Raw genomic sequence first — 27,400 nt, 5'->3', positions numbered from 1 at the left:
TACTTCATCAAATACAGCAGTTTTTATTTATTTTCAACAGAGATATAATACAGTAGATTGCACATTGAACATCATGAAAATTACTCTTCGTAAAAAAATACATTTCAACATCTCCAATGACTTCTTCTCGGACTTGAATATTTTCTAAAATATTAAGCGTATTACAACAAATGCAAAATCTCACATTTTGAATAGGCGATGCAAGAGGCAAAGCAGCTATAACCACAGGCATAATAGATATACTGCATAGATGAATGGTTCTATGGATTACCATGGCTACAAATGAGTAGAACATCCAGATGGTTATAACTTACACATGTAATAGTCTATATAAAAGATTTCAGTCCATGTACATGTTTATGATTAAACATATACAGTGTTAACACAAATAGAAAGCAACAAATATTGAGAAGACTGTTCTAATCTGAAGAAACAACTCAAATAGTGTTTGACAATGTGAGATATTTCATATTTGACTGACAGTTTTAACATTTGTATTTTTTCTCAAAATAAACGACTTATCCTTCAAACTGAACAAAGCTATCAAGTGGAAACATGCCATATGTATTTTATGAAGCTCCAATGTAGAAATGTTGAACAACCATAACACTATCGGATGTTGTTAGATGTAGCCACACGCTTCTCCACTCCAATACCCTTCTCCTTTTTTTTGCTATTCTCTTTTTTTCCCGCCTTTGCAATTTGCGCACTGTGGGTAGAAACTTCTAGGCTGTCAATGAGACCACCGATCAAGAAAAAACATAATATTGTTAATAAATAACAACTAACATCAGTCGCAACATTGAACATCGACAATGGTTGTCCTCTAAATTGATAATTGACTTTAAAATGTACAAAGATTGAACAATTAATGAGGTCTTACTATGGCATAAATACTATAGCTTAAATATATAACGTATATGAGACAAGATGTATTTTCAAGTTGGTCACATTTAACACAGTAAGATTTTTTTCTAACAGGGTATCTCCTTAACAGCAAAATCAGGATTAGCTTATATCAACTTTGCATTCTTCATCAGCTACATTACATTCAAACTGGCTCTCCATATCTGATGGTCTCAATGACCATCAAACCATGTTCTGAGGCTATACACACACTATTCTCTTTTCTCTCTCCTTTAGCTTCATCATCCCTTTAGTCCCCCCTTTTCAATGCATTATGTACATCCTGTAATTCTGCAGGGACTTCATTTGGACTCCATGGATGTAGTAGAAGCTTCATGGTTTCTTTCCATTCAAAAATATACAAACTTTATCTCTGTCTTTATTAACAGTACTGAGCGTGAGATGGATGATGAAAAAAGAATCAAATTGATAAAATACTTGTAATAAACCTCCTGCTCTCTGACGGGATGATTAAACCACAGTCAAAATAAATAGATAATAAAGAGAGGAAAACGTTTCACTTTCAATCTACCCACTTATAGTATATTATCTTACAAGTTATACATTTGACAGAAGTCCTATGTGGGTTACCGGGGAGATATCGGCTTCTATATTGACCAAGATGGAGAACGTACTGTATGGCGAAGGTGAACAAGGTCTGATTGAGAATTACTACTTCTACTGTATTTTGAGTAAAACCAGAGATGGAAGGTTGGCTGTGGGGGTCGCCATCTCCCAAATGTGTCAAAATTCAGAAAATGGCACTACAAGAGGACTTCAAAAGAGGTCGTCACACACATGGAAAAAGATACGCCCCCCCCTCTCTCACAAAACACAACCTAGGCGCCATCAGCCCTCCCAATCGCCCTCCTCCAGACCGACCAACCTTGTCTACCACCTCAGCAACCCAGCCAGACTCTCCCTTCCTGGGGATGTGTGTGCAACCCGCTGCCCAGGCTCCAGGGCTTCACGCAGGCCTCAGCATGGGGAGGAGGACATGCGGTCATACTCGGGACACTTGAGGAGCGCTGGGTAGTTGGAGTGGAGGGAGTGGTTCATCTGGAGCGAGGCTTCGCTGGAGATGCTGGAGGGGCTGCGGCCGTGCTGGTCCCAGGTGTCCGGGTGCAGGAACTGACCAGAGTAGTCGGAGCAGTTGCTGTGGCGCGGCCCGTATAAGCCCGGGTGGGGTCTGTACATCTCCTCGGCCGTGTAGCGCTTCATGAACAGGTAGACGGACATTACGCCGGCCGTCTGGAGATATATGACAGATGCAAGGGAGCAGGATAACTTGCAGTATCCTCTTCAACAAATGATATCACAACTGCAGGGTTGTGCCTTGAGCAACAGTTCATTGCCCAATCAACCTAGATGTCCCCTTATCTGTATCAACACACTTAAGAATGTGGGTATCATTGCACAAAATATTTGATCTACATAGACCCCTAGACCCTATGTCAGCATTTCCCAAACTCTATCCTCGGGATCCCACGTTTATTTTTTTCCCCTAAGCACTATACAGGCGATTCAAATGATCAACTAATCATCAAGCTTTGATTATATGAATCAGCTGTGTAGTGCTAGAGCAAAACTAACCAAAATGTGCACCCCTTGGGGTCCCCAGGACCGAGTTTGGGAAATGCTGCCCTATGTACTCTACATTGACAGGTGTAAGCAAAGTCCATAGATTCTAGGGGTAGGTTAGGCTATGGGGGTGGATTTGGGATTGGGCCTACAATATAATGAAGAAGCAAGGAGGAAGTTACCTCAGTTAGCAGGAAGGAGATGGCAGCGAAAGCGAAGGACCAGCCGTACTGGTAACTGAAGTAGGCCTCGTTGGTCTTGGTCCTGTTCAACATCTCATCATTAATACTGGAGATGTACAACACCAGGCCCACCACCAGAGACAGACCTAGCAGAGAGAGAGGAGGGATGGAGAGAGAAAAAGATGGGGGGAGAAAGCGCGAGAGAACGAGAGAGTGTTTGAGAGAGACAGAGCAATAGGAAGAATACAGATTCTTCTGCATAAGCAGGATGTTGTAATTCTATGGTGATACATTTGCGTACTTGTACATTATGTTAATGATATGCAACATTCCATTAGAAATAGATAGTATAGCTTTCATGGTGTGATCACTGATACAGGACCCCAATTTCCTGTTACTACGCAACAAGGGCTGCATTCTATGATAATGCCAGTAATAATTGTGCATGCAAATCACTACTAGATGAAACAACAAAGAATATGTCCTGGGGACTTTAAATTAAACCATATTGAGTCAGTTTCCTTGACACAGATTAAACCTAGACTTGGACTAACACATATTGTCCATGGAGATGGTCACATCTGCTCCTGCTACGCCCTCGTGTTCATCCGGTGTCTCCTTGACCTGCAGCCACTCCCCCAGTACACTCTCCCTCTCTGTGTGTGATTGTGTGGTTGGAGACAGGTGTGCTGAGTCAGAGCAGATCCCCACCAGCTGCAACCCATTCCATAATCAAGACCTCTACAAATACTCAGTCCTGCCACTTCCACTCTGCCAGATCGTAATCTCTGCTCAATTTTGCCGCTTTGACTCCTGTTCCACATCTCACCACCCTGCTACCCTGTTCTGGATTCCCCTCTGGACCCTGTCCCAACCCAGCTCACTCCAACCTCAGCCTCTAGTTTCCTACAACTCATCTGAGCTTCCCTGGATCTGCACTCCATATCTCCCTGTGTTACAATAAATACCTTGGTTCATTTCATCCCTGTTTCTTCGTCTGCTCTTGGGTTCCCCTGTGCCGCTCCGCCTAACAGAGATTCTCCATTGAAATAGTTTATCAGTCCAGGACTAGGTTAAATCTCTGTCCAGTAAATTGTCACTTAGACTCAATAAATAAATGTGAAGAATCTCGTTTCAACAAAATGCATTCACAGAAGTGATATGTCATTTACCTGAGAGGATGAAGAAGATTCCGGAGATGAAGGCCAGGATGGTGCGGTGGGGCCGGATATGACCGATGTTGCTCAGGACAAAACCAATGAACAAGAAGAAGAGACTAACCAGAGGGAAAGGAGTGGCTGAACGGATCATCTCTGGAACACGGAAAGGAGATAAAGAATGGATGATACATTTAGTAAGTTTGTTCGTTCATTCATTTATTCAGTCAATTCATCCAAGTCAATCTATTGTGATGAGTCTTTGTGTTCTATGAAGAGTTTAAATATACGAGTCAATTAAATGTGTTCTCTAACCACTGAGATAAAGCACAACATGATTTGATTGACTCAGTAAAATAAAGCAGTGAATGGCATAGAGCAAACACTAGATTCGTTTCCTGGTTAAATTGGTTTTGTAACTGTTTTCAACTTCCCACAGTTGATTGCTTTTCTCTCTTGAGGTCTCTGACAAACAAGGAGCAATATAGCTACCTCTGTTCCTGGTGTCATTCCATTTGCACACACCAAGGGGTGGTTCCACTGCCTGGGATGTCTCCACAGGCATCTCAACTTAAGGAGATGTTGCTGGGACCCCCACTGTGAGAATGGTTTCTTCCTGGATTCTCCATTAACCATACCAATATAACTGCAAGACCCAATTCTGTCTTGTGCTCTGATATCTGCTTCACTGACTTCTGCTCTCGTAAAAACCTGGGTTTTCTGCATGTTAACACTAGAAGCTTATGACCTAAAATTGATCAATTGAAAGTGTGGGTGCACAGCTCCAATCCAGATGTGTTGGTCATTACTGAGACGTGGTTAAGGAAGAGTGTTTTGAATACTGATGTTACCTTTTCTGGTTATAACCTTTTTTCCAAAAGACAGATTTTCCAAAGGTGGGGGAGTGGCAATCTTTACCAAGGATCACCTTCGGGTGCTCGGTTGTCTCCAAGTCTGTTCACAAACAATTTGATTTGCTGGTTCTAAGTATTAAACTTTCAAATAGCTCTTTGTTGACTGTTGCTGGGTGCTATCGTCCTCCATCAGCAGCGGCCTGTACTCTACCTGCCCTAAGCTCTCTCCTGGCCCCCTACACCAAGTCCGAATTTGTCCTGCTAGGTGACCTAAACTGGGACATGCTTAAACCACCCGACCAAGTCCTAAAGCAATGGGACTCCCTAAATCTCTCTCAGACTATTACCAATCCCGCAAGGTATGACTCCAAACACCCAGAAAAGGCTAATCTTCTTGATGTTATCCTCACAAATAATCCTGATAGGTATCAGTCTGGTGTTTTCTGTAATGACCTCAGTGATCACTGTTTTAGAGCCTGTGTTCGTAATGGCTGCTCATTGAAACGACCTGTCCTGATTTGTCCTAGACACTTGCTAAAATACTTTAATGAGCAAGCCTTCCTTCATGAACTGTCCTCTGTAAAATGGTATAGAATGCGCTTGATCACCTCTATCGAAGACGCTTGGACCTTCTTTTTTTGATATTTTCAGTGGTATTGTTAACAAACACGACCCCATAAAGGGGTCCAGCCTCTGGTTCGACCGTGATCCCTCTGTGGGTCAGACCTCAAGAAGTTATTTAATCACCACTTCATTAAGACTCAGCCATGCCTCCTTGCCCATCCAACATTTCCTCATCTCCCACCCCTTTAATGCGACTATCCCCAATGTTTCTTTCTTATTTATAAAACCCTCTTAGGCCTCACTCCCCCCTATCTGAGAAATCTACTGCAGCCCTCATCCTCCACATACAACACCTGTTCTGCCAGTCACATTCTGTTAAAGGTCCACAGAGCACACACATCCCTGGGTCACTCGTCTTTTCAGTTCGCTGCAGCTGGCGACTGGAACAAGCTGCAACAAACACTCAAACTGGACAGTTTAATCTCAAGCTCTTCATTCAAAGACTCAATCATGGACACTCTGACAGTTGTGGCTGCTTTGCGTGATGTATTGTTGTCTCTACCTTCTTGCCCTTTGCGCTGTTGTCTGTGCCCAATAATGTTTGTACCATGTTTTGTGCTGCTACCATGTTGTCATGTAGTGTTTGCTGCCTTGCTATGTTGTCGTCTTAGGTCTCTCTTTATGTTTATGCTGTCAGAGCAGCTCACAGATTACTGCACCTGTACATAGCCCATCTATAATTTAGCCCAAACTACTTCTCGTCCTACTGTATTTATTTATTTTGCTCCTTTGTACCCCATTATTTCTATCTCTACTTTGCACATTATTCCACTGCAAATCTACCATTCCAGTGTTTTACTTGCTATATTGTATTTACTTCGCCACCATGGCCTTTTTTTTTTGTTGCCTTCACCTCCCTTATCACCTCATTTGCTCACATTGTATATAGACTTATTTTTATACTGTATTATTGAATGTATGTTTGTTTTACTCCATGTGTAACTCTGTGTTGTTGTATGTGTCGAACTGCTTTGCTTTATCTTGGCCAGGTCGCAGTTGTAAATGAATACTTCTCAACTTGCCTACCTGGTTAAATAAAGGTGAAATAAAAAAATAAAAAATGTAGTGTTGTCCCTCGTGATGTGGGTTTTGTCCTATATTCATATTTTATTTATTTTTGTATTTTTAATCCCAGCCGCCGTCCCCGTAGGAGGCCTTTTGGTAGGTCGTCATTGTAAATAAGAATTTGTACTTAACTGACTTACCTAGTTAAATAAAGGCTAAATAAAAATAAATACATAAACAACTATGCTATGAAGCAGGAGCAGACCATAGGTCAAATTTCATAGCCTGGGTAAAGAGGTAGGTCTATGCTACAGCTGTAATGAACACGATGGGAGACAGAGCTGATTTCAAGCACAAGGCGCAGCAGGTGTTTATTTGTAAAGGACCACAGGAGGAGGCAGGTAGCTGGGTCCAGGGGCAGGCAGAAGGTCATACACAGGGGCTCGAAAATGGCAACAGTACAGTCAGGGAAAGGCTAATAACGTCGTCCGGGAGATCAAGCATTAGGTTGATAACAAGAAATCCGATAGGCTAAAGTACAGGCAAGGAATAGGCAAAAGGCGTCGTTAGTGAGACAAGCCAAAACTATCATGCACAGGAGGATTAAATCACGGGAAAAATAGAGCTCCGAAGTGTGTCACAAAACAAACAATACCTCACAATGATGGGGTGCAAAGAACTGACCTAAATAGTGTGTGAACAGGAGATCAGAATTCAGGTGATTGGGATCTGGAGAGTGCGCTTTGTTCAGGGGATCTATGTGCTTGAGAGTGTGGGCTGGAAAGTGAGCTGCGTTCAGGGGATCTACGTGTTTGAGAGTGTGAGTTGGAAGCAGCTCTTGACGGCTTAGGAAGCTGAGCAGGGGGCCTCCCCGGGGACGTGGAGCTGGGCGGTCAAGACGGTTAGGGTGGAAAGCCAGGATCATGGCTGGGTCGAGGATGTCCTGGGCGGGGACCCAGCACCGTTCTTCGGGTCCGTACCCCTCCCAATCCACCAGGTAGTGGATGCGACCACCCAGGCGCTTGGAGTCAAGGAGGGCTTGGACGGAATAAGCCAGTGGACCGTCGACATCAAATGGAGAGGGTGCGCCACTGGAGGATGGAGAGGGCTGTACCTCACAGGCTTGAGAAGGGACACATGGAAGGATGAGGAGATCCGGTAATGGCGGAGCAACTGGAGATGGTAGGTGACATGATTGATGCATTGTGTTATTTTGAAAGGACCAATGAACTTTTTGCAGGGGTCACGAAACTGATTGTCCCAGGTAGAGAGCCACACACATTTCCCAGGGTGGAAGAGTGGAGTAGGTCGGCGACGCCGGTCAGCGAACCGTTTCTGGGAAAGGGAAGCTTGATGTAGGTGCCGATGTGCTGTCTCCCAAACATGCTCGCACTGTCAAAAACCACTCATTGACGGCAGGCACAGTTCCGGGCTCTGTCTCCCATGGGAACACTTGGGTTGGTATCCGAGGACACACTGAAAAGGAGTGAGATGGAGTGAGGAATGCACCCGAGAGTTCTGTGCGTATTCGGCCCAGGCTAGATAGCGACTCCACTCGTGTGGTTGGTGGGTGCAGTGTTGGCGAAGGTACTTCCCTATTTCCTGATTCAGGCGTTCCGTCTGCCCGTTGGTTTGGGGATGGTATCCGGAGGATAGGTTGATGGAGACCCCCAGTCGGTCGCAGAAGGCTCGCCACACCCTGGGGATGAACTGGGGTCCCCGATCCAAAACAATGTCTTCCGGGATCCCATACAAACGAAACACCTGTTGGAACATGCACTCGACCAATTCCATGGCATTAGGTAGATACAGAAGGGGGAAGAGTCGGCCCACCTTGGAGAACCGGTCCACTACAACTAAAATAGTAGTGAAGCCCGAAGAGTCTAGCAGATCAGTGAGGAAATTCATGGCGATGTGGAACCATGGTCTGTGTGGTGTAGGTAAAAGCTCGAGCTTACCGGTAGGTAGTTGGCGAGGGCTCTTTGCCCATGCACAGACGGGACAGGAAAGCACGTAATCTCTGATGTCTTCTGTTAGGGATGACCACCAGAACTTGCGTGTCAGTAGCTCCGTGGTCCGGGTGATCCCGAGATGGCCAGAACTCAGCGAGGTATGGCACCACTGCATTAGCTGGGGTCTGACGGACACCGGAACGTAGGTCTTGCCTGCAGGGGTGTCGGGAGGTGCTGGGTCGTGGCGTAGGGCCTCTTGGACAGCTGATTGGATTTCCCACTGTATGGGTTCCACGACACAAGACGGAGGCAGGATGGGCTCGGGAGCTGGGTTAGAGGAAGGGGAGTCAAATAGATGGGATAAGGAATCGGGCCTTCACATTTTTCTTGCCAGACAGATAGGTGACGGTGAAGTTGAAGCGGTTGAAGAAAAGCGCCCAACGAGCCTGTCTGGGGTTGAGCCTCTTAGCACTTCTTAAGTACTCCAAATTGCGGTGGTCTGTAAGGACAAGGAATTGGTGATGAGCTCCCTCTAACTAGTGGCGCCACTCTTTGATAGCCAGCTTAAATGGCAAGGAGCTCTCGGTTCCCGTCATCATAAACTCATCAAAAAAAGAAACTTCACAGATCTTAATTGTAAAAGGTTTAAACACGGTTTCCCATGCTTGTTCAATGAATACAATTGTGTCTGGTAGTATATTGGTCTGGTCTGTGGGTTTTGCAATTATTTAAATTGTGAGTGAGACAGACCCCCCACAGGTCTTATTACTGCTTTCCGAGTTAAGTAAATCTTCATTCTCCCATCTTCTTCACTTTAGGCCTTATGGGAATCTCTCTCTCTCGCTGTATTTTACTCAAACTGCATTTCCTCTGACAGTGTGTCTCCAGGGTCCTAGTGCCTGTCTGAGCATTACCCATCCTGTGTGTATCCATCTGCATTTGGCCTGAGGGACATCTCTCGCAAAATAAATTGCGCCTTGCATTTTTCATATCTCTCCCGTATCCCTGGTTAGAGTGGAATGAGCCATGCCTCAGAGGCAAGTCAGGAATAGCACAAACATATATCTATATGGGGGGAGTTGTGTAGATTCTGTGGATGTGTGTCAGTTGGGACCACTGTAGCACTACTCTACCTTACATCCATTCAGTCCATCCCAAGCCTGTGCCATATGGATTTATATTTTCTCTTACACAGAGCATACGGTAGGGGTTGGCAACATTCAGCTAAAAATGTGTTTAATTTACTAAATCTGTTCCCAAGTATTTCCACAAAAAAAAGACACTCAGCAAAAAAAGAAACGTCCCTTTCTCAGGACCCTGTATTTCAAAGATTATTCATAAAATCCAAATAACATTTTACATTTTACATTTTAGTCATTTAGCAGACGCTCTTATTCAGAGCGACTTACAGTAGAGTGCATACATTTTATTAAATTTTTACATACTGAGACAAGGATATCCCTACCGGCCAAGAGCAGACGCTCTTATCCAGAGCGACTTACAGTAGAGTGCATACATTTTATTACATTTTTACATACTGAGACAAGGATATCCCTACCGGCCAAGAGCAGACGCTCTTATCCAGAGCGACTTACAGTAGAGTGCATACATTTTATTACATTTTTATTTTCTTTTTACATACTGAGACAAGGATAACCCTACCGGCCAAACCCTCCCTACCGGCCAAACCCTCCCTAACCCGGACGACGCTATGCCAATTGTGCGTCGCCCCACGGATCTTCCGGTTGCAGCCGGCTGCGACAGAGCCTGGGCGCGAACCCAGAGACTCTGGTGGCGCAGCTAGCACTGCGATGCAGTGCCCTAGACCACTGCGCCACCCGGGAGATGTATTGTATTGGGTTTAAACACCGTTTCCCCATGCTTGTTCAATGAACCATAAACAATTTATGAATATGCACCTGTGGAAGGGTCGTTAAGACACTAAAAGCTTATAGACAGTAGGCAATTAAGGTCACAGTTCTGAAAACTTAGGACACTAAAGAGGCCTTTCTACTGACTCTGAAAAACACCAAAAGAAAGATGCCCAGGGTCCCTGCTCATCTGCGTGAACGTGCTTTAGGCATGCTGCAAGGAGGCATGAGGACTGCAGATGTGGCCAGGGCAATAAATTGCAATGTCCGTACTGTGAGACGCATAAGACAGCGCTAGAGGGAGACAGGACGGACAGCTGATCATCTCGCAGTGTCAGACCACGTGTAACACCTGCACAGGATCGGTACATCCAAACATCACACCTGCGGGACAGGTACAGGATGGCAACAACAACTGCCCGAGTTACACCAGGAACGCACAATCCCTCCATCACTGCTCAGACTGTCCGCAACAGGCTGAGAGAGGCTGGATTGAGGGCTTGTAGGCCTGGCCACGCCATGTCATGCTTCAAAGCATACATCATGCATACCATGAGTACCTTCGGTCTCTCTGGGGGTATGACATATGTATATGACATACAGTACGTGTATCGCATCATTGTCCACCGAATTGACTATTATTCATTATGATAATTGTGAGTAATGTAGGCAAAGGAAGGACATTCCATTGAAACTCATGCCTTTTGTTTGACATTATCAGAATGGACCTTGTGGGATTGACGATGAAGCATGTTCTTCCTCTCCTCAGGCATACCCCTCATCTATCACTGAACTTATGTCAAAGTTATTTTTTACATTTTAACAACAGAAATATCTTGAGGCCTAAAGTGACAGCAGTCTGTCTGGCGGCCTAGGAGTTAGGCCAGGATCTCTTCCTGACCATGTGATCTCATCTGGAAAAAGTCTGGGCTCTGGTTATATGATAGTTAATGACTTGCCAGGTCATACAGTCAGGAAAAACTATTGGCCCTACCTTTATGCCCTCCCACAACAGAACAGATGTGTTTGTGCTCGGGACCAGAGCCCGTATTCCTAACGTATCCGCCTGTCCATGTTATCTTATACTGTACATTGTGATCTAAAAAAGGTAAAACTGATCCTAAATCAGCACTACGACTCTAAGACATTTGATATGTCCCCAGAACAGAGGAAGATGACACTGAGATGAGCGTATGACAAGTCTTCTTCACTTACTCAGCACACTAACTGTAGACTCCGACGTCAGCTGCACGTTGGTGGGCATCACATACTCAATGGTGAAACAACGGCCCTTCTCATCTCCTACAACACAAGCAAAGGAGAAGACGGCATTTATTAACCCTTTATTACACCTTTAACATGTAAATACAAAGCTCACACACTTGGGGCTCATTGCTAGAAAAGGGGGTAAGTAGAGTTAATCAATGGAATTGTGCAGGAATTAAATGGCATGAACGTAGATTAATAGGAAATAGACGAGAACTGTTGCATAGAGTTGGGAATAGACATAGAAGAGAACTGTTGCATAGAGCTGGGAATAGACATACGAGAACTGTTGCATAGAGCTGGGAATAGACATAGGAGAGAACTGTTGCATAGAATAGGGAATAGACATAGGAGAGAACTGTTGCATAGAATAGGGAATAGACATAGGAGAGAACTGTGACAGAGGGGTGGGGGGGGGAAAATAGACATAGGAGAGACATGTTGCATAGAATAGGGAATGCCATAGGAGAGAACTGTTGCATAGAATAGGGAATGAGTAGCCATAGGAGAGACTGTTGCATAGAGTAGGGAATAGCCATAGGAGAGAACTGTTGCATAGAGATAGGGATAGCATAGGAGAGAACTGTTGCATAGAATAGGGAATAGCATAGGAGAGAACTGTGCATAGAATAGGGAATAGCCATAGGAGAGAACTGTTGCATAGAATAGGGAATAGCCATAGGAGAGAACTGTTGCATAGAATAGGGAAATAGCCATAGGAGAGAACTGTTGCATAGAATAGGGAATAGCATAGGAGAGAACTGTTGCATAGAATGGGAATAGCCATAGGAGAGAACTGTTTGCATAGAATAGGGAATAGCCATAGGAGAGAACTGTTGCATAGAATAGGGAATAGCCATAGGAGAGAACTGTTGCATAGAATAGGGAATAGACATAGGAGAGAACTGTTGCATAGAATGGGAATAGCCATAGGAGAGAACTGTTGTCCATAGAATAGGGAATAGCCATAGGAGAGAACTGTGACAGAGTTGGGAATAGACATAGGAGAGAACTGTGACAGAGTTGGGAGTTGTCTAAATCCATTAACACAGACACCAGGGTTGTTAGATGAGGAAAGAGGAAGATACAAGTGCTTGTTCCAACACCCAGCCATGACATTTTATCACCCTGTCCTGTGACGAAAGAGTGTTTATTTTAATTTCACCCTACCCACAGGTGATGGTGTGTGTGTGTGTGTGTGTGTGTGTGTGCGTGTGTGTGTGTGTGTGCGTGTGCATGTATGCATGCGTGCGCGGGTTTGAATCTCTCTCACGCTGCAGAGTCTTAGCAGTAAATAACACTCTTCAATAAGTGAGTCTTTGCTGTCAGTCTGGTATAATTTAATTACTAGAAGGCTAATGATGAAGAGCCATGGGATCCCTCGCTGCCTTATTAAGCCATAATGGCCCGTCCCAAATGCCCCCCTATTCCCTAAATAGTGCACTACTTTTGACCAGGGCTCTGGTCAAAAGTAATGCACTATTTAGGGGGGCATTTGGAACGCATCCCAGTGTCAACGATGACAAACACCATTAACAGTAACACTAGACAAGTCACAATTATATAGAGGTTGCAGCAAATGGATTTATAATGATGTTGCACAACTATTGCTGTGGCGATGGACTGCAGTAAAATGTATTAAATAATAAATGGAATCAAATTAGACTGCAACTTTCAGGCATACTATATGTTCATAAATACTATTCAGCTCTGCCCAGAAAAACAATCAAAATTAAAGCACCATTTCCCAGCATTGTACCTGGTTAGGCCAGGAGGAGGACTTGGTGAACCATGGTTAGATGGTTTGGAATAAAAGGACATGTATTTGTACTTTCGTACAGTACCCCTACATGTCCAAAGCAGGTCCCCAGTTTCTGGTCTGGAGCGTGAAGTCACAAGCTCTGCTGGTCGTCTACTTCATAGCAACCTAGCGGTGCCAAAAGCCATGGTTTGGCCAAGAAAGCCTACGTAAATTCTAATCGCCAGAACGGCCCCAAAATTTGAGGGAGGTTTTGGTCTCTAAAATTAGTTTATTATGATCAAGTTTGATCCCAACATGAATTATTTTAAAGTTCGCTACAAATCAATAGATTGAATTAAACAGTGATCCATTCTGACTACTACATTTATCATCATTCAGGACCATGTACTGAAAAAGACCAATCACAGGCTACGAGGAAGTGTCATTCAGCCCCATTCAGCAATATGGCGCCCGTCAAATTTTCCATAGGAATGCATGGATGACATTAGCGTCAGCACTATCTACTGGTTTTAATGTCTATGGTCCAAAGTCGATAGGTGGCTTATTTCAGTTTGTTCTAACTCAATATAACAAATCCCCTTCATTTTTCTTACTCGCTATGCGGTGGTTTACTGGACTCATATTAGGCATACTCCTGGACTAAAAAGCATGTTCAATGGAAAATCTCCTCTAAAGGTGTCTTCCAGTCCAGGAAACTGGCCTTATGTGCATGTCGATCAACCAGTGACCTGTTTGCCATTTCTAACTACTATAGCACCCTAGTCAGAACATCTTCTTCCCAGTCTCATGGACATGAGAGAAGTGAGCTTTTATACATCAGTGGATTGACCAGAGTCAATACAAGCACAAATCAAACAGAGACTGGGACCAACAGCTGCATTTACCACTCAACGGACGCACCGCAGCATCAATACTGGGCATAACACAGTCCATTCACTCTTTATGTTGTAATGATGTATCATAACAGTACTAGGTCAGATAGTGACAGACACACAGGGCCTAACTAAACACAAGCCTCGAGTTTCTGGGTCAAACAGACAGCTAGCTGGGGCAGTTTAGCAACAAGGCCATTAAATCGCAGCTAAAACACAAATAATGGTTCATTAGTCCTTCAATGGAAGTTGGTCTTTTGGACCAAGGCAAAACATCCGCTATTTAATCACCACAGAAACATGTCATGTTGACAGTGTGCTGCTTGAGAACATGTGGAGGTCAGGATGGACACTGAGGGCAAAAAAGACATGTTACATGGAAGTACCTAGGAATGTGCTTTGTACCATCATGTCAGTTTGTGATACTTCCTGGAAAGTATAATGCTGGTGAAGGGAGAAATTAGCCCGTCCTCCCAATTTCTACCTCCACCAGCCTTCACTGGTATAATGGCAATATAGAAACAAATCCTGTTTATTGTCCTGACAAATATTACTTGGCAAGTGCATGTATTTTAAATACAGTAAAATGTTAGCTCATTCGTTTCGGTCTAATGCACTGGCTACATTTGATTGTGTCAACCTCAGTATCCAGAGGCTACCTAGGGAGAGAGTACAGTACATCAGAGAGGAAGTGAATACCTGGTTTACTGCTCGGAAACACTTTGAAAGATAGCGTCGCCAAGAGAGAAAAGGGCTGAAAGTTAGTACTTCCTGCTTCCACTTTAAGCTCCCAGCATGTCTCAGTGCAGCGAGGGGGTGGGGTCGGAAGGGGAGGAGCATCCCTGTGATAGGGCACAAGGTAACCATGCAGGGTGGAGAAAAGCCCGTGTTAGTTCCCCTTTAATCAAGGCTTTTCACGGTCAGAGTAGAAGGAGAAGGTGAACAGGGGGGTTGGGTTAGCTTGGCTAGTAGGGTCACTACTGCGTCTTCAGAAAGTGGGCCAGTTTATGGACCTGCACAATAAGACAGGTGTTGTATGCTGGAATGACAAGCGGCATGGCCAGTGCTGAGGAACAGTTCAGCAATGGCACACATGGGGTAGTGACAAAGGAAAAAGAGAATGTAGAAGAGCATGCTTTTTCACCGTCAGCATCCTAGAGCGAGAGAGCAGCCAGGCTGAGTTGATAGGACATGGTAATAACACAACATGGGTGGACAGGGTAACTCAAGGACAGATTATTGGGACGCAGCCGAGAGGGAGTGGAGAGAGAAGAGGATGAACATTTGACTCTCAAGAGTGGGTCCTGTGACGGTCTAGTGAATCAGCCTGGACTGCCAGACTGTTTCTCCTCCTCGCCAACTCCTGTCATCACTTACCAAAACAGAAACAGACTGGCACCGAGGCCAGCTAGAAGCTACCAGTCAGACGTAGAAACTTCAGATAGTAAACAATGGTCAGTGTCCCTGAATGGTTAAGGGTTATGATGATCTTGGGACACCTAAGGGGCAGCATCTACCTTGATCCTAGATTTGTGCCTAAGGGTAAGGGGCAACATCTAGGGTGGCAGGTAGCTTAGCAGCTGGAGCGTTGGGCCAGTAACCGAAAGCTGGTTCTAATACCCGAGCCGACAAAGTAAAAATCTGACTGTGTCCTTGAGCAAGGCACTTAACCCTAATTTGCTCCAGGGGCGCCGTACTACTAAACTCGTAGAAAAAAGGTGTTACTAGAACCTTAGTGGTATTTGGCAGTCCCCATAGAATAACCTTTTTTTGGTTCCAGAGAATCCTTTTTGGTTCCAGGTAGAACCCTCTGTAGAAAGGGTACATACAACCCAAATGGTTCCACCAAAAGGGTTCTTTGGCTTTCCCAATAGGAGAACCCTTTTAGGTTGTATGTTCCAAAAGGGTTCTACCTGGAACCAAATAGGGTTCTCCACGGGGACAGCGGAAGAACCCTTTCGGAAACCTTTTTTCTAAGAGTGTATGGCTGACCCCGTAAAACCACACATTTCCCTATACCTATCTGGTGTTTGTGACAAAGCATACATCTTTTTTTAAATTGACCTTGATTTTACATTTGTGCCTGAGGGGCAACATCTACTCACCAAATATGAAACAGACCCTCCACAGCTCTGACTGCAGGGACATATGTATCTCTAATCTGAACTGATCCTAGATCTGTAATTAAGGGGCAACGTCTACCCCTAACCAGAAACTTACCAGCTGTGAAGCAGACCCTCCAGAGGCCCGAGTGCAGGGACATGCGTAACTCAGTGCTCTGGTTGAGGGGCAGGATGACACCCTCCTCCAGATAGAGCCAGTAGTCAGTACTGACAGCGATGCCCAGCAGGCCCAGTGCGCACACAGCGAATACGCTGCTTAGCACCGTCAACACCTTCCTGCCACACAGGGTCATACCACATCCACTACTGCAGGGGGCGCCACCGGCAGAAAGAGGAGCTGCAGGGAGACAGAGAGGATGGAGTTAGTGGAGAGTTAATAGAAAGTGGTCGGTGTCACAGTAGTCAATGATAAGGCCATGTCTATGTCCTAATGGTCAATTGTAAGGCAATGGCTAAGACCCAATGGTCAATCCTGCGTCCCAGTTGTCAATTGTCAGACAAACTTGTAGGTAGTTTAAGCCATGAGCGTTGCCTGCCAGGCATGTCTCAGTGTATAAAAATGTCCCAGTAATCCTCCCTGCTCTCCTTTCCATCCTGACATCTAATCGGTGTATCATAGTTCAGTGTACTTTTATATTAGTGTAATTACTTTGTCAGTTTAGCTGTATTTTTTTCAAGTAAGGAACATCTAGCCTAGTGCCCTGATCTCTCAAAATATTTTTTAGACGAACCATACAGTGTTCATGCTTCATGAACATTGGGCTGATTTTGAAAAAGCTGAACTTTGAACTGCAGTTGTAGGTCCTGTCTGCCCTCGCTTTGCCTCAGGCAAAAACCACACACACCACTAATAGTGCTGGGGAGGCCTGTGAATTACTCCTCATTTCCATAATTCAGCCCATCTGATTAACACAACATGATCCAGTCAAGACCCATCTGATTAACACAACATGATCCAGTCAAGACCCATCTGATTAACACAACATGATCCAGTCAAGACCCATCTGAAAACAAATTGATCCTGTCAAGCAAAAGTGTAGCAGTCTTACACTATGGTGGTGTGACATATGCAACAGCATATTGATGTTGATGCTCAGTCATAAGCAGCACTGATCACTTGGTTGCAGTAGCTGTTGCCCACGCTAGCTGGAAGCCTGGTTTCTGGGCATGCATGGGGATATATGTGTTGAAAAGGCAGTCCTTTTACATAATGAGTTGTCTGTTTACTGTCATTGGCTGTTTTTGAGTGGGAGTGTGTGTGTGTGAGAGAGAGAAATACCAGTCTATTCAGGCTTTGTTTTTCTCTTTGCAACGACTTGAATGGCTTCACGTGGCTCTCGCGGCCCTTGTTCGATATTGATACATGGCTCGCGCCCTTGTATCCGCGATATTGATAACATGGCCTCGCGGCCCCTTTGTATCCCGATATTGATAACATGGCCTCGCGGCCCCTTGTATCCGATATTGATAACACATGGCCTCGCGGCCTTTGTATCCGATATTGATAACATGGCCTCGCGGCCCTTGTATCCCGATATTGATAACATGGCCTCGCGGCCCCTTGTATCCCGATTATGATAACATGGCCTCGCGGCCCTTGTATCCCGAATTGATAACATGGCCTCGCGCGCCCTTGTATCCCGATATTGATAACTGGCCTCGCGGCCCCTTGTATCCCGATATTGATAACATGGCCTCGCGGCCCCTTGTATCCCGATATTGATAACATGGCTCGCGGCCCCTTGTATCCGATATTGTAACATGCTCGCAGCTTGTATCACGATATTGATAATGTATGGTACAAATGTATAAGATGAGACTAATGCATCTCATTTAAAGGGCTTTTGCATGTTCATTGTTTCAAAGGACTGAGTAGAGCCGTTGGTGTGACAGTGGTAATGTAAATATCTAATCTGACCTTGACTGTGGATGCAAACACGTCATCTCTCCAACTACGGTTGACTCACTATGGTACAGCAAAACGTGTAATGACACTGGTCTATTCTATCATTACCAATAAACTAGAGGTTGACCGATTATTATTTTTCAACGCCGATACCGATTATTGGAGGACCAAAAAAAAGCTGAATAATTTAAAATATCGGCCGATTAATCGTTATTTGTAATAATGACAATTACAACAAAACTGAATGAACACTTATTTTAACTTAATATAATACATCAATAAAATCAATTTAGCCTCAAATAAATAATGAAACATGTTCAATTTGGTTTAAATAATGCAAAAACAAAGTGTTGGAGAATAAAGTAAAAGTGCAATATGTGCCATGTAAAAAAGCTAACGTTTAAGTTCCTTGCTCAGAACATGAGAACATATAAAAGCTGGTGGTCCTTTTAACATGAATCTTCAATATTCCCCGGTAAGAAGTTTTAGGTTGTAGTTATTATAGGAATTATAGGATTTTTCTCTCTATAACGATTTGTATTTCATATACCTTTGACTATTGGATGTTCTTATAGGCACTTTAGTATTGCCAGTGTAACAGTATAGCTTCCATCCCTCTCTCGCCGCTACCTGGGCTCAAACCAGGAACACATCGACACAGCCACCTCGAAGCAGCGTTACCATGCAAGCAATGGGGAACAACTACTCCAAGTCTCAGAGCGAGTGACATTTGAAACGCTATTAGCGTGCACCCCGCTAACTAGCTAGCCATTTCACATCGGTTACACCAGCCTAATCTTGGGAGTTGATAGGCTTGAAGTCATAAACAGTGCAATGCTTGAAGCATTGCGAAGAGCTGCTGGCAAAACGCACAAAAGTGCTGTTTGAATGAATGCTTACGAGCCTGCTGGTGCCTACCATCGCTCAGTCAGACTGCTCTATCAAATCATAGACTTAATTATAACATAATAACACACAGAAATACGAGCCTTAGGTCATTAATATGGTCGAATCCGGATACTATCATCTCGAAAACAAAATGTTTATTCTTTCAGTGAAATACGGAACCGTTCCATATTTTATCTAACGGGTGGCATCCATAAGTCTAAATATTCCTGTTACATTGCACAACCTTCAATGTTATGTCATAATTACGTAAAATTCTGGCAAATTAGTTCGCAATGAGCCAGGCGGCCCAAACTGTTGCATATACCCCGACTCTGCGTGCAATGAACGCAAGAGAAGTGACACAATTTCACCTGGGTAAATTGCCTGCTAACCTGGATTTCTTTTAGCTAAATATGCAGGTTTAAAAATATATAATTCTGTGTATTGATTTTAAGAAAGGCATTGATGTTTATGGTTAGGTACACGTTGGAGCAACGACAGTCCTTTTTCGCGAATGCGCACTGCATCGATTATATGCAACGCAGGACACGCTAGATAAACTAGTAATATCATCAACCATGTGTAGTTATAACTAGTGCTTATGATTGATTGATTGTTCTTTATAAGATAAGTTTAATGCTAGCTAGCAACTTACCATGGCTTCTTACTGCATTCGCGTAACAGTGAGGCAGGTGGTTACAGCGTTGGAATACTTAACCGTAAGGTTGCAAGATTGAATCCCTGAGCTGACAAGGTAAAAATCTGTCGTTCTGTCCCTGAACGAGGCAGTTAACCCACCGTTCCTAGGCCGTCATTGAAAATAAGAATGTGTTCTTAACTGACTTGCCTAGTTAAATAAAGGTGTAAAAAATAAATATATATATTTTTAAATAAATCGGTGTCCAAAAATACCAATTTCCGATTTTTATAAAAACTTGAAATCAGCCCTAATTAAATCGGCCATTCCGATTAATCGGTCGACCTCTACAATGAACCACTTTATAATTTATACAATTAGAAAATCAATTACATTTAATTAGAAGTGGATGAAGGCAAAAGGTCCATAGGCCTTCTCTTCAAACCAAAAGTAAATTTGGGCCACGTAGCTCACTCAGAGGTGGAAAATTACCATTGGTCAGCTATCAGGAAGGAAAGGAGACGAGGAGGTGATTGGAACACAGCCATAGACTCAACAGTCAATCAAATGGGACTTTTTAGCACAAAGGTCCAGCGGGTGTAAGCAATGAGGGGAAAGCAAATGAGGGCCATTATCAGGTAGCCAATCAGTCCCCATTCAGTACAGCTCTTACCCACACGTCCACTTAGACATTAATACCAGCCTTTCAACACCAGTGGCTTCGCTAGCGTGTGACGCACTAGCTTGCGTGTGACGCACTAGCTTGCGTGTGACCGACTTCAGCTTGCGTGTGACGCACTAGCTTGCGTGTGACGCACTAGCTTGCGTGTGACGCACTAGCTTGCGTGTGACGCACTAGCTTGCGTGTGACGCACAAGGCCATTCATTGACAGGCTACTGTGTTTTATCATAGGGTGGTTAACGTTCGATGCTAGCATCCAGTTGTGCTCGTTACCCCCCCCCCACACACACACGGCATCATTACCAAACATCTAAAAATAGAGATCTATCAAGGCAGTTTGAGCTTCAATGTATAGAAGCCCTATTTCCTGGTGTAGACAGAACTACAGTTTTCTAAATAAAAACATTTCAAATGATAGATAACCATAAAATGACAAAACGCTATGCCTCGAATAACAGGACACTGAATGACAATGCAAAATGAAATAACACTAAATCACAACACCAAAGCACAATACTGACAGAGCACCAAATAACAGAATACTAAATTATACAAAACATAATGACCGAATAAATGACAGAAGATTAAATGACAGAACAGCCTGACTGTTGATCACACGTCATCAGTGCAAGATGGTTTAAAAATGTACAGACGTCATTAGTCCTTGTGCGATCAGTCAGAAATAGTCGGTCCATATTAAAGTGGCTGGGGAATAGGGTAAAAGTGTGTGATTCTCCATTCCAACTCTATGGGACTGTATTTGGACGGTGACGTTTGCAGGCTTTTCGGGCTGGCTGTCGCAGATGGGGAGACTGGTTGCCAGAGGGGCACGACAAGTGTTTGGATGGGGAGAGAAGGGCCCAAGACATTTGGAATGAACCAGAGACAAGTGGAGGCAGGGAGAACTTTGCCATGCCTGGCTTTGCTACATAGTCACTATCTGATGCTGAAAGATGAGGACTTTTAGGATTTGAACCAATATGGACCTGCAATTCAGAAGAAATAGAGTAGAAATGTTTTAAAGCTTTCAGTTGGGAAAAAAAAAGACGTTTTTTTATTTATTTACAGATTTGCCTGTGTACATTAATGCTGGTTAACTGGTTCTATGAAGTGTCCAAACAGCTACTTCCACAGGAAGTTATTAGCAAAGATATTCTGTTGTATATTCATGAACTCTTATTCCAGGAGAAAGCAACCAGTGCAGGGTGTTGTTGACTTTTGGGCTTTGGGTCATATACAAGTAAAAGACTAGGAGAAATATCCAGACAGACTTATCTTTTCTACAGTGAAAATACCAGGCAGTCAGAAGTGGGAATGCAGTTTCATCTAGTTGACATCTAAGTGTCATGGTGAAATAGTTGCCGTTAGGGCAGAACAATATCCTCTACCTCAACATGAAAATGAGAAAGAAAAGATTAATATGTAATATTTTAGTTATTTCCAATTCCCTTAGATGTCATTATCCTAGTGCCAGCAACCTTATGAGGAGCCATTTGCTCTGCCCACCCAAAGGATAGCACGATTAAATGCTTATCATCAGTAGCTAGTGGTTTTTTGATTTTGGAATCATCAATTTTTTAAAAACAAGTTTCCTAGATTGGTATGGATCCACTTACAAGTGTCACATCTTAGATAAAAGACAGAATCCAAACAGGGAGTCTATTTAAGCAATAAGGCCCAATGGGGTGTGGTATATGGCCAATATACCACAGCTAAGGGCTGTTCTTAGGCACGACAACACAATTAGAGTAGTAAAAATACATTTGTCATACCCCATGGTATACGGTCTGATATACCATAGCTTTCAGCCAATCAGCATTCAGGGCTAGAACCCAGTTGATAATTTCGAATATATCATTGTTTGAGAGTGTCATTGTGTCCCATCCTCGCCACTTGAAGCACAGTCTTGGCAAAGGCTTAATACCTGTTGCCATGGTACAGTGGGGAGTACAGGGAGCTATGATGATGTCCAACTTGCCAGTTCAATGTGTGAGTCATTGGTTTCCAAGAAACTTAAATCGACAAATGCACATTACACACATGCTTGCATCTGCACACACACACACACACTTTTCGTATTAGATCAAAGGATACCCACATCCAATAACCAAATTCTCTATCATGTCCATTCACACACAAAGAGATCAACAGGCCCCATTCAATCTACTATGAATACTAATTCAGTCCACACATCGTTCCAGCCCGTATGGGATTATGAATGGCGATTGATCCGAGAAAAACTGTCTATTGACCAACGTTTCTGATTAGATGTTCAAAGCTTCCAGGGCCTAAGCCGGGAGATGCAAAAAGCCTCAGTCCCTCTTTGCATTACAACAAACTACCTTTGAAGAAGATGGGCACATCCTTCCTGTGACTGGAATCCAATACACGGATGAACACCCAACAGCAACAATCTAGTGAACCGTACTTTCTGTTTAGTGTCTGGTACTTTTTATTACTATAGAAACCTAACAGTCTTATTTGATAGCACCTCAAGCCATTTTGACCATGCACCTACTCTGAGTTATGTTCATAAAGGCAAGCAATAGAAAATGCTTTAAAATATTCTGCAACAGAAAACTAAAATGATAGTTTCTTGTTAGACAAGTCCCAGTTCTGTTTTATTTTTCTCCAGTTGGTGCCTTATGAACGTGACCCAGGTCTGTTCTGTGGTGTGTTTCCCGCCACTCACCACGCGAGGGCGGAGTTCATTTTAACAGCGACCAAAAGCCAATTTATGCTTGACCCGACAATGTGGTCGGAGGCTTCGTATGGAGGGTGTGACGCAATTGCGGAGCCTCCGGAGGAATACAGAGGCCAAATCAAGCTCCGTACCACATCGCCGTGCGCCTCTCAAATTTTGGAATAATGCGGATAGCTCCGTATTGACATGATTGGTTGACGGTAGGTTGGGGCGGGAGGTTCTGTATAAACAAACTCACTTCCTTGACAACAGCTCTGCTCCGCAAAGCGCAAAAAGTATGTTTGCTCTGACTTCGGCAGAGGCCGCATCGCAGTAAATGCTGTACGGCCACAGCAGATATCAGACTGACCATGCATCTAACTGTCTCCAGTGTAATGGAACCCACTGCATCATCACTAATGAAACTAGGTCAGTCAGTACTCTCGCTGTCCATTCAATTAGCACGCACCCAGCCTCAATTCAATCCAAAAACCAACTACCGTTTTTTAACACAACGGTCGGAAAGTCAATGATGGGAAAGGAAACAACCTGCAATGAATCAGAACTCTGTTCCCAGAACTCTCACAACCTCATGGAAAAAGGGTGGTCACTGGTCAGGATCACATTTATGTTTAGTCTTTTGATATTGATATTTTTAGGCTAAGGCGTTATCCATTGGTTGCTTGGAGGAGCCGTCCTCGTTATGATCTATGGGCTAATGTAATTTGGGATTTGTAGAGTTCGATTTACACGTCATCGACTGTGTTTGTAGATTTTGATAATAGGCTATACCAGCTCATTTTAATACCAAGCATTCTGAACATACTTGCTCATTTTAATGCCAAGCATTCTGAACATACCTGCTCATTTTAATACCAAGCATTCTGAACATAGCAGCTCATGCAAATTCAACACTATAAACAGCCAATTAGGCTTCTATTACACAACTGACTAGGTCCCTACCACTGAACGTGACTTTCACACTAGGACCTGGTTATAATCCAAGACAATAAAGTCTGGAGTTACTCAAACATTTGTCAGTAGTAGAACAGAAATGCAAATGCAACAAAAATGTCATTTTTTTTTTTTTTTTACATTATTTCTCTGTCACTGTCAAGGATTGGTCTGTACACTCCTTTCGGGAAAGCCACTGACCCAGTTTCCATGACGGCCGGATGTCGCTATGCTCCGTCTCCAGAGTAACGTGGTCTGTGTGTTCCACTGATGCGAGTTGGTGGTCAGTGGGGTGGACAGCATCAAAGGACTATAGAGCCCTGGGGACAGTGGCTGGACATGGGGGACATGACATGGGGCCATGGAGACCCAACACAGCTATGGAGGGAGCTAGCAGTTAGCTAGCCACAATCACCCTCTATAGCCCAGTATGCATACAGTAGCATAGGCACTACAGGGCTGTGCTAAATCAGTCATACTCATACGTCAAACACAGTCTTCCTGACCTACAAAACACTCCGAGACTCCCGGTACTCTTCCCCAGCACCGTGCTTACAAGAGTATCTACTATACGTCACAAGAGACTATTGTTAGTAACGCTGTATTTTTGCCTATAAAAACATCCCAAAACCTGTCACTTAGCCCAAAAATAAATACCAGGCAAAGGGATGGCGTAAAGGTCATGTTATTTCACCACGGTGCTCCCGAAACAACATTCCAATGGCCCTCAATCTAAATATTTCAATTTCCACAACAACAACAAAAAAGAAAAGAGGGTTTAATTTTGAACACAAACTCAAGCCAACAGTTAAACCTCTGGAGACTCTGCAGAGGGCATCTTACCAGCCTTGAGTCTTCAGGGTTCAGAGGCAACAACGGACTGCCTCTGACTGAGTGCCTGGGGACAGTTCATGTCAGAACATGTTAGTAGGCTTGAGCAGTGCTTGCCTTGCTCCAAGCCTTTTATGCTGCTCCAAAGGCATCTCCCTGACAGATCTCAGCCAGTGTTTCTTGGCTGTGCTCGCCTCTTCGGTCACACTTTATTTGGATAGTCCCGATTTTCCATCTGTAAGTGCTCTACACATGGTCATACTATCAACAAACTATCTGTTGATAAGCAACTGCTTGCTAAGGTTACAGTAATAGTCAGGGTTAAGTTTAGAATAAGGGTTAGGGTTAAGGTTTGGGGTAGGGTAAGGGTAAGGGTTAAATTTAGGGTAAGGATGAGGGTTAAGGTTAGAGCTAGGGTTAGAGTTAGTAGATAGTTAGTCTGAAGATAATCTGTACAGCATCTACAGATGGACTATCCAAATAAAGTGTTTCCACCTCTTCAAACAAGGCCAGAATGTCAGCAGCCTGTCAATCAACTGATCCAAAAATAAAATAAGAGTAACTGTGGTGATCATTTTCTCAAATAAAATCTTTCAGACACTCCACTGTTGATTATGTCAGAAATCTATATTGGATCTGTTCAAATGTATTTTCACTTACACAGCCAGTCACCCAGAGAAATGGCACATTCTCTGGCTTTGTCATGAGACCTAGTACTCTCTCTTTTAGGGCTTAACTTAGCCATGTCTCTTTGTGTGCGGCACAATACTAAGGTTCCCACATTAAGGAAGACTGAATATATCAGGAATCAAGGTAAGACCCAGATGCAGACCGTGTCGAAGTAACAATATTTATTACAGCAACAGCGGCAAAGGAACAGGACAGCAGGCAGGCTCAGGTCTGGCAGAGGTCGGTAATCCAGAGGTGGGGCAAAGGTACAGGACGGCAGGCAGGCACAGGGGCAGGTAGAGTGATCAGGCAGGTGGGTACAGGGTCAGGACAGGCAAGGGTCAAAACCCAGGAGGATGAGAAAAGAGAGACTGGGGAAAAGCAGAAGCTGACACAAAAACATTGGTGGGCTTGACAAACAAGACGAACTGGCAACAGACAGAGAACACAGGTTTAAATACACAGGGGAAGATGGGCAACACCTGGAGGTGGGTGGAGACAATCACAAGGACAGGTGAAAGATCAGGGTGTGACAGAATAGGCTAATGAGCCAGTCGGAAGAAGCAGAACTTACATGTAAAAGTCACGAGTCAGTGTGTTGTTATGACAGTGCCATAGGCGAGAGGAGACAGACAGAAGCATAGGCAGGCTGGCTGAGACAGTGTAATAGTGTAAAGCGGACAGACAGGAGGACAGACTGTACAAGAAGAGGCAGGCTCTGTGATATTGGACCTCCAAAAGAAAAAGAGGGAGCGTGGTATTAGCTCCCTGTCAAGCAGATGCTGACGCTGTGTCAGTGTACATTGGCTGTGAACTAGCCTGTGGTAACTGCCAGAAGGTTAAATAACATTGGTCTGTGTTCATGACTGCCAGTCTCCAAGGCTACAGGCATGTATAGGCTTGGCAGATAAGTCATAATGAAGTAAGAGAGAAATGAGTTTTGAACAGCAATTTAACGTCAGTTTTATTCAAAACGATACAGTTAGTTGGTCTTTGATTATGTAACCTTTATTTAACCAGGTAGGCTAGTTCAAGTTCTCATTTACAACTGCGACCTGGCCAAGATAAAGCAAAGCAGTTCGACACAAACAGAGTTACACATGGAATAAACATACAGTCAATAACACTATTCAGTAAGGTAAAGTTAGAACGTTTTCGATCGTTTCAGGTTTGATCACAGTGATAGTGAAATATGCTATCAAACGTATTACAGCATCACAGATACCTCAAACCACCAAACAAAATCGATACTGACTCCACTTTCCACCAACGTCTGCCTGGTCCTGCTCTTCAGTAATGCACTAAACCTAAGTTAAATTACCAAGTGGGATGCGTTCAATGTCGTTTCGATTTTCAAAGCAAGGGCTTGCAATTATATCTATAATAGGCTGCCAACAACGTCAATTCCAGACTTCTCTTAAAAAAAAAAACAATGCTTACACATTAGTTCATGCTGAAAACATCGTTCCCCCACAGTCGTAAAAACTACCTATTCGTATTCCCATCGACATGGTAAAAAGTTATGTTTATGGAAGTGAAGGTTTTCCCTCCACATAAACAGCCTACACCGTTCTCATTCAGATTAAACTCAATAACTGACTAAATTAATTTGAATATTTATACAAAGGATAGTGTTTATTATTCGACCTAAACAGTTAAATGTTTTTTTTTACATTGCTAGAGCCTACATCCCAGGAATAAGCTTAAGCTTCTAAAACTAATGCTTCTAAAAGTAAGTTATTTTTTACAAAGCAGTGAATGAAGAAAATAGTATATCACGTGGAGACGAACAAACTAGAGGCGCTTCTGAACATCTACATCTCAACTGAACACATTTCGGACAGCCAACTAAAGACACTTCTAAAGGGAAGGAAATAATTGAAATAAACATTGTTTACCTTCACAAATAAGTCTCGTCGATGAAAGCGCTATTTTTCTTACAATACTGTTCCTCTCGTGTCGCTCTACACTTGTCTACAGTTGACTCGCGGAGAA

The 27,400-nt window shown here is 43.6% G+C and overlaps 1 protein-coding gene across 1 annotated transcript; it reads right to left on the bottom strand.

The window, feature by feature from the left end:
- Positions 1-27,400, bottom strand: LOC111957559 (voltage-dependent calcium channel gamma-5 subunit). The gene is made up of 6 exons (XM_023978446.2): positions 27,304-27,400; positions 16,253-16,492; positions 11,348-11,434; positions 3,842-3,982; positions 2,670-2,815; positions 1-2,157 (listed from the first exon to the last, which is right to left on the bottom strand). Exons 2-6 carry the CDS (start codon positions 16,446-16,448, stop codon positions 1,885-1,887), a joined length of 843 nt encoding a protein of 280 aa, XP_023834214.1. The 5' UTR covers positions 16,449-16,492; positions 27,304-27,400; the 3' UTR covers positions 1-1,884.

The sequence above is a fragment of the Salvelinus sp. IW2-2015 genome, linkage group LG1, assembly GCF_002910315.2.
Source record: "Salvelinus sp. IW2-2015 linkage group LG1, ASM291031v2, whole genome shotgun sequence".
Taxonomy (NCBI): Eukaryota; Metazoa; Chordata; class Actinopteri; order Salmoniformes; family Salmonidae; genus Salvelinus; species Salvelinus sp. IW2-2015.
The sequence above is the reverse complement of the archived record's forward strand: the minus strand, read 5'-3'. Positions and strand labels throughout refer to the sequence as shown.